The sequence below is a fragment of the Rhyacophila brunnea genome, unplaced genomic scaffold, assembly GCF_057557595.1.
Source record: "Rhyacophila brunnea isolate RB1 unplaced genomic scaffold, BYU_Rbru_1.0 scaffold_19, whole genome shotgun sequence".
Lineage (NCBI taxonomy): Eukaryota > Metazoa > Arthropoda > Insecta > Trichoptera > Rhyacophilidae > Rhyacophila > Rhyacophila brunnea.
The window spans coordinates 31,426,516-31,441,318 of NW_028232848.1; the positions used below are offsets into that span (position 1 = coordinate 31,426,516).

At 31.5% G+C, this 14,803-nt stretch overlaps 1 protein-coding gene across 1 annotated transcript in view; it reads right to left on the reverse strand.

Moving 5' to 3' along the window:
- Nucleotides 1-14,803, reverse strand: part of LOC147072909 (neuroendocrine convertase 1-like) — a 141,015-nt gene that overhangs the window by 17,093 nt on the left and 109,119 nt on the right. Inside the window, exons 10-13 of the mRNA XM_085945891.1 lie at nt 12,968-13,047; nt 8,919-9,051; nt 3,248-3,348; nt 459-551 (exon numbers count right to left, since the gene is read on the reverse strand). Of these exons, the coding sequence (XP_085802017.1) occupies nt 459-551; nt 3,248-3,348; nt 8,919-9,051; nt 12,968-13,047 (407 nt within the window). The remainder of the gene's footprint in view (nt 1-458; nt 552-3,247; nt 3,349-8,918; nt 9,052-12,967; nt 13,048-14,803) is intronic.

Below are 14,803 nucleotides of genomic sequence, written 5' to 3' on the forward strand. Positions count from 1 at the left end.
TATGTTTGGAATGGGTTTATAATCCAATGCAGCTGTCAACATAAAACATACAAATCTAATGAATTTAACAGAAAAACTTGTTTTAAAACCGTTTTACCTAATTTACCTACACTAATTTCATTGAATGTATTTTATTAGTAGTTTAGGTGAAAAATATAACGGTAGAAAATGAAGCATTCACGGTATCTTCGAAAACTAAGTACTAGCAATCCGTAGACATAGTAAAAAATGCACAAGTATCTCAATATGATGCTTTGCATTTTCACATCAAACCCTTCGCACGAGTGAAGTAAATACGTATTCTTTATAAATATGAATATGCGTATGCGCTGGTGGTATATTACGCTATATATATCAGTACGACTGCTAGAATAAAGCGCTCACTAAATTTAATATATACGAGGATAATATTCTGTTACAACATTGTATATATTACAAAATTTTAATAAAATACTGACCCATTGGTTTGCCATCCAAGATTGTCAGCCAAAGGAGAGTATTCTGAAGTCCAAACGATCAGGTGCTGGACATCACGCCAAGTTAAGTTTGAACTGTGGAAACAAAACAATCAATAACAAAAAGTAAGTACCTACATATTTCCGACCATGTCCGATCCTAATAGGATCATATGGGCCTCGACAGAGTAGAGGTTTGTATTAACAGATTTAGTTTTTTACGAGAAATGGATGTCAGCCACTTGCTCAACCTATTAGGTCTATGCCCTGACTCACACACAAATTGCAAAACAATATCTGTACTTGCCAGACCTAGGATACGAACCTGGGACCCACGGCGTTATAGTCCAACGCTTAAGCCGCGCGGCCACCGTGGGCGTAGTTAACATATATTGTGGTCTAAATTAATTAGTAAACAGTTTTATGTATATACTCCTAAAATTGACTTTTGCTCCATCAGTTCAAGTGGAGTAGTAATTTTATTAGTTTACTGATGTCTATGTAGTGCTGACGATTTGATTTTGAGTTACTGCGACATTGCTTTCGGTAATGTATATCTAGATGCCATCATCGACACTCTGCCTCCATACGAGTAAATAAAACCAAAAAATCTTTTAATGAGTATAAAACAATAAAAAAAACATACAGAATTCAGTAAATCAATTTCAATTCAATTTATTGGGATATCAATGGGAAACGAAAACGGCATCGTTTTAGAATAAGAAAAATTAGTAATATTCGTAATATATTTAGATATTGGTTTTTCAAAATTGTTTAACGACGTGTGTTAGTGAAAAAATAGCAACATGGTACTTATAATACTTATAATTTCTCTTTTCGCTTCGAAAAGTGGAGCATTTGGAATTTACAAAGAGCTTAAAGCTTATTTTGAAAGCTACTTAAGGAAGAACTTTTTGCGGATAAAACCAGAGGAGACTTTGCATATTATAAGCAAGAGAATATGCACTAGATACTGAAATAATTTCAGTTTATAAATGTTGAGGTTATAAAAAAAACAACAGTTTTCATTTGACGATTATAAATTATAACATGTTCTGTAATCAATGTATTGTCTTTCATTATTTTGATTTAGATCTTAAATTAAATAAAAATAAAAATTATTTCGACCAAAAATAACTCGTAAAATAATTATTAAAAGGTTTGTTAACTTGAAAAGGAATATAAAAAAATCCGTGGTGTATTTTTGTTTTGGCAGGTGGTAAAATAATCGCTGGTACGTAATAATGAGGCTAATTTACGTATTTAAACTTAATTATAATGATAGAAGAGTACTATTTTTAGTCCTGATCAGACAAACAAAAATATACTTGGCATACGTCAGGACTTAGAAATACTCCTCTACCTACGATGATATGACACTTTATCATCTCTTCCCTTTCCGAGCATATTCTCGAACATCTTCAGAGGATGTGGTTTGCATCCTTTAGTTCTTCGCCATATGAATATGTTGGTCGTTTAACAAGTCCAAGCTCATGAGCTTGGCAGCGAATCCACCATGGCCAGTCAAGAAATGACTGGTTATGATACCCAAAGATAACACTACCAAATAGTCAGTCTCCCTCTCATCATGTTTTCTTACATAGGGAGAAGTACGGTGGGGCGGTAAGCAGTTAGCATTATTATCTATATATACAAATACATTCATTTATATTACAAAATACTACTTTAACCAAGGCCAGAATAAAAATGAACCATAAGTTCGAGTGAGAAACCATTATATTCTCCAAAATATCCGTTAAATTAAGATAGAATTTCTACGTCTGAATTAAATATTTTTTGTACACGTCGCCGGTGAATATTGATTTCAATGACTCAATTCATTCAAAAACTGTGAGCACGTATTGCTGAAATTTATTGTATAAGATAGTCGTAATTATTTTCAGTTAATTTAGTAGAAAATATGGTTAATAATAATGTTGTGTTCAAATTTGATAGCCGTACTGAGAAGCAACATGATGCTATATTATTTCATTGTTAAGTTAATTACAATCAAATTGAGGTTCTACTGTGATATGCAAGAAACTCGTTCATATAGCTGAACAATATACACTCTCTTTATATCAGTGGCAAAGGTTGGAGGTAGGCTGTTAAGATCCGACATAAATAGCGCACACTAAACTTTGTCGGTAAAACGTATTTGTTTTCATTGAACTAAGACTTTGGCGTGTAGAGACTGTTTGTTAGTTTTTAAAATACAATTAAACCCTGCCTAATCCAAGCCGTAGTAAATAATAGTCAAAAATATTCGTCTATTCATAAAAATATCTAACAATATGACATTAAACCATATATAATGTTATTTTATAAATAGAAGGATATTTTTATAGATTGCGGTTTGGCTTAGCTTAATGGATTTAATAAAAAACGAATTAATACTGTCTCAAAATAATTATGTATTCTTAATTCAACGAAAACAAATAAGTATGACTGAAAAAGTGTGCACTATTTTTGTCCAATCGCCCATAACATACCTAAACTATTATGGCTTGGTTAGGCAAGGTTTAATGAAATTTTAAAAACTCAAGATCATTTGCAAATTGAATTCTTAGTTTAATTAAAACATATAATTATGATTGACGAAGTTTAGTGTGCACTATGTATGTTAAATCTTAACACTCACCCCTTGCCACTGTTTTATATTAATTACTCTGAGACTTTAACACTTGGTTGCAAATTCTGTAACAGAATTCTGGTATAGCGACTGATATGAAATTCGTTCTACAAAAGAAAATTAATAATAAATGACATTGGGCAATGTGTATTCTACTTACTTTGCTTCCAGTGCTAAAGCAATGATTCCAGCGGCCAGCGGCGCCGATGCGGACGTGCCAGTATGCTTGATGGTGCATTCATTATGCAAGTCGGTCGTGGCCTGGAACACAAACAGCTTTATTACTTTCATGTATAAACGTACCTTTCATATTATTATGGGTCAAATGCGCAGAAAATGGTTATTATTCTGCTGTGTCAGTTGTATGTTATATGAGGCAGTTGGTGGGTTGTAGGCAGCGATCGCAACTTGCTGAAACCTTATATTGATGTGATTACGAACAATTTGAAATACTCAGCTGCACAGAAATGGCATCAGTTATTAAAGTTATTCCCGGAAAAATAGACTAAAAATATTTTCAAGTTAATTTCATTTATTTTAAGCATACAAACATCTAATTGCTATACCGAATGAGTATCTTCTTACATGAATTTAAAATGGTCAGATGTAAGAAACAAGCTACCAAAAGTTGGTAAGTCGATAATCTAGGTATTTAGTGGTAACAGCGGATAAAGTGTCTATATATAAATAATATGTGTGCTAGAAAAAAATGCAAGGTCATGTGATATATCGAGCATGCACATAAATCTCATAGAAATTAGCAATATGCCTGATTTAAGTAAAATTTAAAATTGAAATTTATTATATCAAAAAACGCTTAATATAATATTTTACAATATAATATAATACTGTGGAAATTCAGTCGGTCATATTATATATATCACATTATTCATTTATGTCTTATATTATCTAATAATATTTTATAACGCTCACTTTTTTTAATCAACCTACATCGCCTGCTTCTATCCAATACCTAAAGATAGAAGAACACATTTTATCTAATAGCTATTATAGTTTACTTTAGGCAGGGTTTAATTAAAGCTTAAAAACTAACCAGCCCCGTCTGCACTTTATATTCATAGTTACATATTTAGTTCACAAAAAAAGTAACTAACAAAGACCAGTTTTCACTATTTATGTCGGATCTCAACAACATACATCGACCATTCGCCACATTATATAAGAGTCTAGGACGATTTGGCGGCGGAACAATTGGACGCCACGCAAGTCAAAAATAAATAGACGTTAGGTACTTATATGTACTTTAAAAAATATATTTAAAATTGTTATTTATATTTAAATTATTATATTATGATTTAATAGTTGGTGAAAATTTAAATATGCACACGTAAATAATGATTTAATCGTGCATATGTTTAAGTTCCAACTAAAAAAGAGTTTTTTTTTTATTTTAATATAAAGTCTTAAGCATGGTAATTCTCAATCCGCAATTAAAAAACATTATGTTAAGAGTAAAATAAATTAAAACTACTAAGTAGTAAATAGAAACTGATTAAAATTATTCCTCGTCTACGTTCTGTTTACGTGTCTACGACAGTGCGGCGTCCAATTGTCCTGGCGTCAAGTCGTCCCATTCCCTTATATAATGTGATCAACATCTTGTAATGTCTATTGCTACATTTACAATGTGGTGTATTTATTATATCGATAACATCCCATTGTTATAGAAGAGATATCATCTCATAAACCATGTAGCTAAAAGAAACTTATATCAATGCCGCCTTATACGTAACAATAAATTGTTTTCGATGCCCATTTATTTTATTTCTTCCTATTTTGGTTCAATACCGTAACAAATACGAAAACCTAAGTGATTATCCTACATTTGTCAGTGGTATACCTACCATGAAATAATAAAAACAACAATTTTTTTTTTAGAGTTTATACTTAAAAATTATTTTAAAATCATATATTAAAAATTGATAAATTCTTAAACAATAATAATAATAAAACAGTACAACAAAAGAACATTAAGAAAATTTGAAAATTATATAATAATATTATGTGGAATAATAATATAAATTATGTGTTATAATATTTGCCATAAGTGTATATTCAGTAAACTCATTATTAACAAAATTGCACTGCGAATTCACTGATAAGCTTAATATGTTAAGTATATTATTATTAGATCACAAAAGCAAGTTGCTTGTACAATAACATAAACTAACGTGAGTAAGTACAGGGGTAGTGATTCATAATGAACATAATAATATGTCACCAAGATGAAAATTGTGGAACATAATATAAATTTTATAATTTAATTTCGCGGAAAACGCAAGTCTTTTTTTAGAGCGAAAATCACGCATTTTGTATTTATAAAGCTGTGTAAAAACATTCGTTCCTTGCGAAATAATTTATAATTATTTTAATTGGATCCGGTGATACAATTGGGGTAGTATGATAATTTGTAATTATGTTGATGTAGGTGCATGGCAGGAAAGTAATCTAATTAAAATAAAATGGGTTCAGGAATTCGAGATTGTTTCAGGTGAGTTGGCGAAAATGTGGAGGGTAGAATTATTCGAGTATTCGCTCTTTGATCCTTAGATCAAGTCGAGTACCTTCACAGGGTCTATGATAAATACGCAGAAAAAACTTGCGTTAAATGCACTACAAACTGGCAAAATTGTCCGTTGAATCTTAATCTTGCAGCCTCGTTACAATTTATGACTAACTTAGCATGTTCAATATAACGTATTATTATAATATTGGTAGGTACGAAATTTTGATGGATAAAGCAACTGAATAAAAATGTCGAAAAAGTATTCTATGTGTCGAGAAAAGTTCTATATATAAAATATTATATTCATACATGATTTTAACCTCAGATATATTCTACCTACTGGAAAAAATCTTCTTTGAAAATTCCCGATGGGACTTGAACCGATAACCACTGAATTCGCGCCAATGCACTTTGCCAAATGTGCTTTCTCGAATATATATATTCAATATATAGAATGTTACATTCTTAAATCTTGTGAATTATTCGTTTAATAAAAGAAATGGTTTATTAAATTAGTAGCAAGGGCAAATAAATAAAATAACTAAAATTTAGAGTGATCCAGGCGTCGGTTAGTAATGAGGGCACTTAATTGACCTACCTTGATATAAAACACAAAATATTAACGCAATTTGATAATCATTTCATGTAAGAACTACTAGTTAAATTAGTTGTAATTAAGTACGATCCCCATAGCTTAATTGGAAAGCATATTGGTGCGAATCCAGTGGTTACATTTTTCGCTCTAATTCTTTACATCATTTATATGTTAATGTATAATTAATTATTATAATACACCCAAGACTGGTTTCAAACTAATTGATATTTTCAATTAGTAACAGATGTTTACATATATTTTTTTTTATAAATTCATATTTTTTTAAACTAGTAAAAACTAATTAAATGCTTCTACCGTCAGATTAGATAAATATAATATTTTAATAATCATCTAAATCTTGAATAATAAAGTTATTCATAATAACATTAGGTGTAGTGTTTCCAGTATAAAATTAATATGTACAGATTCTCGTAATATCACTTTAGATTCTTGAAACGAGAACATTATTATGAATTCAAAATGTCTTCTGAATATCAAAAGTTAATAATATTCCGTCTCGTAAAACGTCGTCTCTATGTATCGGTAGGCTTTCAAACGATAAATTTTGTCCCTTAGAATTTTTGTGCCAATTCTAGTTTCAAAGTAATTCATTAAATATTTAACGTAGAACTTCCCAGTAAGCTGACATGAAAGTCAAGCAAATTTAGTACTTATGTAAGTCGTTATTGAGATGTTATTAATTTGTATCGGGCTTAAATATATTATCTTAATACTTACGATAACTTAATTGAATTCTAAACAACCTAACTAACCTAACTAACCTAGAATCGCTATTTTGATCGAATGGGTTTCTAAATATACCTATTTAAATATTATGCTAACAGAGTAAACTATTCTATTTTACATTGAATTTAATTTCTACTACTAATTTTGCTTAAAGTTAGAATATGGTTTGTCAACAATTTTATAATAGTGATACAACACACATATGACGTTTGTTACTACGATACTCTTACCTAAACAACATTTAAAAAAAACGAAAATACACAAGGTCATAACTGTGTGTTTAAAATATTTTGTGACACACCGAGAAATTGATTAATTGAAATCCTCTGCACAAGAAACCGGCTAAAGAGACCATATTTGTGTCGCTGAGTTTCAAAATCCGCTATAACACTTTTTTGAAATAATTAAGATATATATAGGTATATCGTTGGATTTGTTTTTAAAATCTCTACATAAAAATTTTATCGCCTCTTTCAAAAGCCGCTACGATTAACTGTCATTTATGAAACAAAATCAATGTGTCTATCAAATTCCTCTATAACACTACTGAAAAATTCAAAACCTTTTTAGTTAAGAAAGTTTTTGTAGATTTTCTCAACATAATGAAAAAGTGTTATAGCGGGTTTTGAAACTCAGGGACACATTTAACGTTTAATTTTATTATAAATTAACAGTGGCACCTGTGAATAAAAACTATAACTATTTTTTAGTACATTATTTAGTCAACTGCCGAGAACTGCAAGTTTTTAAGTAGAGCTTCATTCACACAAAAAATGCGACACATGTAATTTATAATGATTAAACGGGTCTCTCATGTAACAGATTTAGATTTTATTACTAATTTTAAAATGTCAGCATTTAAAATAATAGTATTTTATTGTATCAATATATTTTATGTTATAAACTTTCGATATATGAGAAAAAAATAGGGCATCATAAAGATATATCATACACCATTCCTACAAATTCTACATACTGTTTAGGCTCAGTTAATAAAGGTATCTCAAATTTAATACTTAATTTTAGATGTCTATACGACGCAAAGTCACTTATGTAAGGAAGCCAATCCCGGGATCCCAGACAATTTTCAATTATATATTAGTAAAGATAATACCGAAACCTTCGAAATTGATTTTTTTATCAATCACAATCGATTAGTATGTGTACAAAATGATGTTAATGAAGTATGTGTACCTGCATATGTTACAGGGGAATCGCCGAATGCTCATGAATAATAAATAACCATTTTTTGTTGTCATACGCAATCGTAAAACATCATAAAAATATTAAATTCGTTCATTTAACCAGTTAGACGCCACTGACGTTCTGGCACGCGAACAGCGTCTAACCGCCAGTGCCACGGACGTGCAGGCAGGCACTTGTTTCTACGCCGAATTTTATGAATGTTATCTTTTCTTAAATAAATAAAAAAACTGTTTTAATTTCACATTATTATCCATATTATAATACTATTTATTCCATTGAACCCACGTATTTCCAAGATTGAAAGAACACAATATTAACATTAAATGTTGAATAGTTTAAATTATATTATTTTTTACTAAATTATAAATAATAAAATATTAACTCATTTAGTGCTAACAACGCGACTGGCGCGTTTGGAGTCGTTGGTCATTAGATATAATTAACGTGTTATTTAAATAGTCGCAATTAAAAGGGAATTAAAAGGTTAGTAGTGATTGCTCAATGATTGCCCAATCCCGGGACCAGTCCCGGGATCCTGGGATCGTTAAGTTGTAATCCCGAAATCCTTGGATCAAAATTTTGGCTCGAGATTGGATTCCCTACTTATGTGGGTGCATAGCGATTAAATTTTATCAAATACACATAGGATATTTAAAAACAAATATTGCAAAAGAATTGACAAGAAAAGGAAAAAATAAACATGTACGTAATAGCAGAACATAAACATGAGGAGGTATATATTATTTTGTTGCTTACAATCATTTGATCCTCATATGCCCCTGAAGAGTAGGTCACCGCCAGAGTTGCGGCGCAAGGTTCACCGTACCAAGGAAAAGCCCCTTTCTGCGATGCGCTGCCTATAGACACAGTGTATATGCTTCCAATGTATCTATAAATAAATTTATATTATTTTAAATACTAACGTAATACATATAATATTACAGTCTAACCACAATTCAGTGTCTATTTCTTGATGTAGCTGCTGTTAAGTTTTATTTTTTTTATTTTTGAAGAAGAAATATTGGTACAGTTCGGTTATGAGGAATACAGCGGAAAACACATTTTGAAAATAGCCGATATACTGGATTATTTGTTAGTTTGGGTTAGTTTAGGTTAGGTTAGGTTAGGTTAACCTAACAAATAATCCAGTATATCGGCTATTTTCAAAATGTGTTTGCTGCTGTATTCCTCATAACCGAACTGTACCGAAATATTTCCTATCGAAATTTTAATACTATCAAAAATTTTATACACATAAATTGAAGCCTCAAACATATATATTAAAAGAGTCATCTATGGTTTACGGTGCGGTAGAAGTATCCACCGTTAAATTAACAATAATTAACCTTTTAAAACGTGTTAAAATGTGATAAAAATTATAAAACCTAGTATTAATTTAAAATTATGGAGAAATTATTTTATCTTCCCAAATCGAAGAAAAAAAATACATATAACATGGAAGCAGTTATTATCAAGAAATCTCGTCTCGAAAAATAATTAGAAAATGCCAATCTCGATAAATCAGCAATGAGGTTCTCAAGAAATCGTCACTAGGCCAAGCTGCCAACCGTAGCCAAAAAAAATTAAATAGAATTTCCCAAGAAAAAACAATTTTTCGGTAAAAAAAAGACTTGAAAAAAATGGCAGGAAGAGGTAATTTCGTAGTTTTCTTTCTTTTGATTTTTAATTTCTCTGACAGGAAAAAATAGTTTCTATCGTATCGTATGTTCTATATTTAGAATTTGAGTTTATTTTGTTTCATGTTCGATATATTTTTGATAAATTTCGGTTTCACATTCCTTTCCTTCATACACGACTATTATTCTATATGGCCGTCTAGGTATATAAAGAAAAAAATCTTAATGACTTTTACACAACGTATAATATACATAATATGACTTATACACAACGTTAGATAACAATGTGTTAGTATTTCTGAAATTTATCAGTTTGTATAATTTTACATTTCGAGCGCTGTCCCTGCTCACTGTAAATAAGTGGCAAATGTTTGCTTTAAAACTGTGGGTCAGCGGATTGAATACCGCGACTAACAAATTCTGACGTTGTTTAGTTAATTTGTAGAGATTGTAGAGTTCAAGTAAGAGGATTTTATCTCTAGCATATAGTTTCTTTAAAACGTCTTAGCGACGCATCTAAGGTCGATGTTATTTGATGTTAATACAAATTCGAAATAATAATAATAATATGTAATGTAATATTCCCAGACTCTTTTAATAACATGATATATTACGACTTGTCAATTTGTATTTGGTGGAATAGTTAGTCATGTTGCTTTCAGACGAGCGTGAGACTATATCTCAATAAGTTTTTCGATCAAAACTTTACTTCGCGATACTTAGAAGCTCCGTGTATATTAATCCACAGGGAAGTGCGAATGGAATAACAGAATCATAATATTATTACAAAGTTGATTAATATTATATCTCGTAAAGTTAGTCTGTGGAACGAATGTGAAATCGAATTGGAAATATACTTATGTAAAAGTTTTATCAACTTTGTTACTATAAAAGGTTTATATTTAGAATTTTTAGTATTAAAAATAGTGTATAAACATAAACTAATGCGGATAGTTTTGATCACTGATTAATTCATTTTTAAATATTTTTCTTCTTAGTCCAAATTTCACGTCCGCTCGTTTACTCAGAGCAGAATATACATCTTCTTCCCTTCTACATGCGTCATCACAGGCCATGTAAGCATTCCGTAGCTCTGCCATAAATACACCATGTCAATGGTATTTAGTGAAAACCCGATTCCAAAATGGCTTGAAGAAAATGTAGGCGCATTGCCAAACACTATTTATCCCACAGTCAGGCAGCCGAGTTGTCGCGACTGTATCGATGTAGCATTTGGCAAGAAAATTCCAATACCACCCAATTTATATTGCGGTATTATAATACTTATCCACCAGCAGTGTGTTTCAACGACGCCCATACAGAATGTTATGCCAAATGCTACTTATAGTAAAACGAAATAAGTCATATTTTTATTGATAGTGGTAATATATTTTTAAAATTACTGGACCAATTTGATTGAGTTATTTTTATGAGAGAGTAAACATATTATACTGTTCTATTAGTGAAATATTTTTTTTTGCAATAATTTGATTTTAAAATCACCTAGACAACGACATAACCTTTTGTCAATCCAATAAATTGTGACCACGTTGTATAAAAATAATGAAAAATGCTAGAAATTAGTTGTTGTTTATTCTTTAGCGGATTCTTTTTGCTTACCAAAAGCTATATTGATGCAGTCACGATAACATGTCTGAGTGTAGGATACATACGGTTTGGCAATATGAGGTCTGAGTGAGATTATCTTGAGGCATCTATAGCATGTGCCTGGCATCAATCGTCGTTAATCTCGTCGTTACTTTTAAAATCATGCCACCAAACACCCAGTATCCGCCATAAGCATCTGTGCTCGAAACCCAGTATACGGTTGCACTGATGATGCCATGACTCGATACTTAAAAGTAGCACGTCAAAATGCAAGTGTCATTTAGGTAGCACTTGGTTAGTTAACTTTATTATATATTCCACATTGGTCGAGATTTCTATGCGAAGTGCCATCTCCCGGGATGTGTGTTTATTAAAAACATTAAAAACTGATGTCTTTCCTAGTAGAAAACTAGATCGACAGGTGCTATAAAGAGCAAAGCTCATAGAAGGTGCCATGAAAAGCACATTTTTGTGGCACGACCACTCAACCAACAAAGCAAACCTACCAGAGTATACTAGCAATGATTCGACGATACGGAGAGGCCAGCCCATTTTATCGACACTACAGTTCAACGGTAGGTAGCTCTTACGCCATTAGTATAGTAAATTACTGTTATTTGTTCAATTGATTTGAATATGTACTTCTTCCTTCTTTCTTCGACGTTTCATTAGATATTAATATGGATGATGGGTTATGGTTGAAAACGTCATGGCTTCCGGCACTGTCGGCAAAGTCCAATATTCGATCCGGTATCTCTGGTCGTAACAATTGACACAACTTAGTCTGAGCAAGGTTTGCTCTTAGCTAATCGGATTCCTTTTTGGCATTCTTAGAGAGGCGTTTGCAATCATACACCTACATTACATTTCATCATAATACATGATGGACCTGTAACGAACCCGAAACGTCGTGGAAAGATGAAAAAAGTACACGGGGTGGAAACTCAGGAATCTATTACGATAAAAACAACCGCGGAAGTTTCAAATATTATATTATTTTTCTTAGTTGTATTCTAGATAAAAAATGCCTTCGATCTACTTTCAGAGATAATTAAGGCAAGCATTTAACCAAGTTATTACTACTAAAATGCATAGTATGGTTGGTGACTCATTTTACATATTGTGTTGAGCGTGCTCCGTAAGCCTCTTGCAAGTTACACCGCCACCGTCTGCTGTGGACTTTTTCTCTCTGAAACGAGCTTTCTTTGCGTTGATTTTTAAATACATTATTATTATGCTACTTGCAAAAGATACCGCTACTAATCAATATTGCAGTATGCCGATTAAAGATGCATTAGAGTATTTATTTAAATCAGTAGTATTTTTTTATGATTGGAAGTTATTTTTGTTTTTAGACTTAAAAAGATTTATTTAGTATCCTTAAAATAACTGTTTTTGTAAGTACAACAAAAGCTAGACTAAAATTTAAATACTTAAGTAGGTACATCCTAAAAGTTTAAGAAACAACCATTCAAAGTTAGAGTATCGCATAAGTATGTATTGAAATAGACTAGAGGATGCTGGGATAAGTACGAGTAATTCGGTTGAAATACGACTTACCCGTCGCAGTTACAGTTGTCACCTCGGCTTCCCCCGTTTCCGCTGGCCCATACAAAAATGGCGCCCTTCCCGTTCCGCCCCTGGAAGATATACCTCACATAAAAGTAATTACAGAGTTTTCAATTCCGGCATGTTATTTAGTAATAGCGTATCAAAGATGAGAACTACACCACTGCTTTATAAGCAGAGTGAATTATAAACTCACTTCATTGTTATTTAACTAGACATTATTATCTTCTAGTTATTCTGGTAAAACAAACCGTTCATTATTATACTATGCTAAAATTTCCTGAATACTAATATTGTATATTTTTTCACTGTATAATCTGTCTTTACCAAGAATTAAAATAATATTTTGAATAATGATAGTTGTAAAAGTAATATTGCTTTATAAAATAGTTTAGTAGATAATATGTGACCAAATGTATACAATTGTGGTAAGTTGGGGAAATATAGCTTTCTACGCGGTTATCCCTCATTCGAGTGGCAATACCAAACTAACGGTCGCGCCATCTATCGATAATTGCCAGCGGCACTTCCTTTGTAGCTTTGATATTTTATATCTCGTCGAATTTATTGCATACTCTTGCGTTTATTTTAATTCATATATTTAATATATTTCTAAATGTTGTAAGTCTACAGGGGGAATAAGCATTGTAAACTCAAGAAATAGTTTTAATTCGGTAACCGTATCTTGCATATTTTTTTTCCTTAACTATTTATTATTAACAAAGTCAAGTTAGTATATTATAATAATATCGATTTTTTCAATTTTTGATTTAAGTATAGAATTATATAGTTGATCTTGACATATTAAATAAACTCATTAAACCTACTAAACTTAAGACAAAACGAATTGAACACAAAGTCAAAATTCAATGTAAATTCTTCTTTTTTCGACCATGTCCGATCCTAATAGGATCATATGGGTCTCCACAGAGTGAAGGTTTGTATTAACAGATGTTGCTTTTACGAGAAATGGATGTCAGCCACTTGCTCAACCTATTAGGTCCACACTCGGACTCATACACAAATTGAAAAACAATATGTGTACTTGCCAGACCCAGGGTTCGAACCTAGGACCGACGACGCTATAGGCAGATGCTTAAGCCGCGCGGCCATCGTGGGAGTAATCCAATGTAAATTACTAGATAGTTTCAACACTATCAAAGGCCTCAGACAAGGAGATTCGCATGTTCGCTTACTATTTAACGTCGTACCTACTTCAAAAGTACCTAATTCAAGATAAATAAATTGCTCTATGACAATTTTCACAAAGTCTTAATATTGCATTGTGGTGCCCATTCCTCTTGAGTAAGCGGCATGTAAAATGGGACCAAACGTGAACACCCAAAAACCAAATTTATGTCATTTGCCAAATTAGCGCCACTGGCACTACAAGGTCACCTCTCACTGAATGAATGCATCAAGACAGTAGTAAATGAGCTTGTCTATTTCAAATTACAGGATAAATATAGTATGATCCAACAATTTGGACAACGAATTTTAAAGGAGGATTATACGCCCGCTTATTAGGTGATATTATGGTCTCTATAGGCATATCTGTAGTGACATCAGTTGGCGAAAATAATAAATAAAAACCCGAACGGTAATACAGTTTACTGCATTTTTATTTGTTTTAAAAACAAATGAGTCATGCTTTCACCTTTTATTATTTGAATTTGTTTCGAAACAAATGAGTTACTTTTTCACTTGTTCCTTTTGATTCCATCGTTGAACATGGATAATTAAAAATAGTTCTGTGTTTTTATTATTTGCGAATATTCTTCTACACAATAAAAGTTTTAGTTAGTAGTAATTAACAAAATACTACAT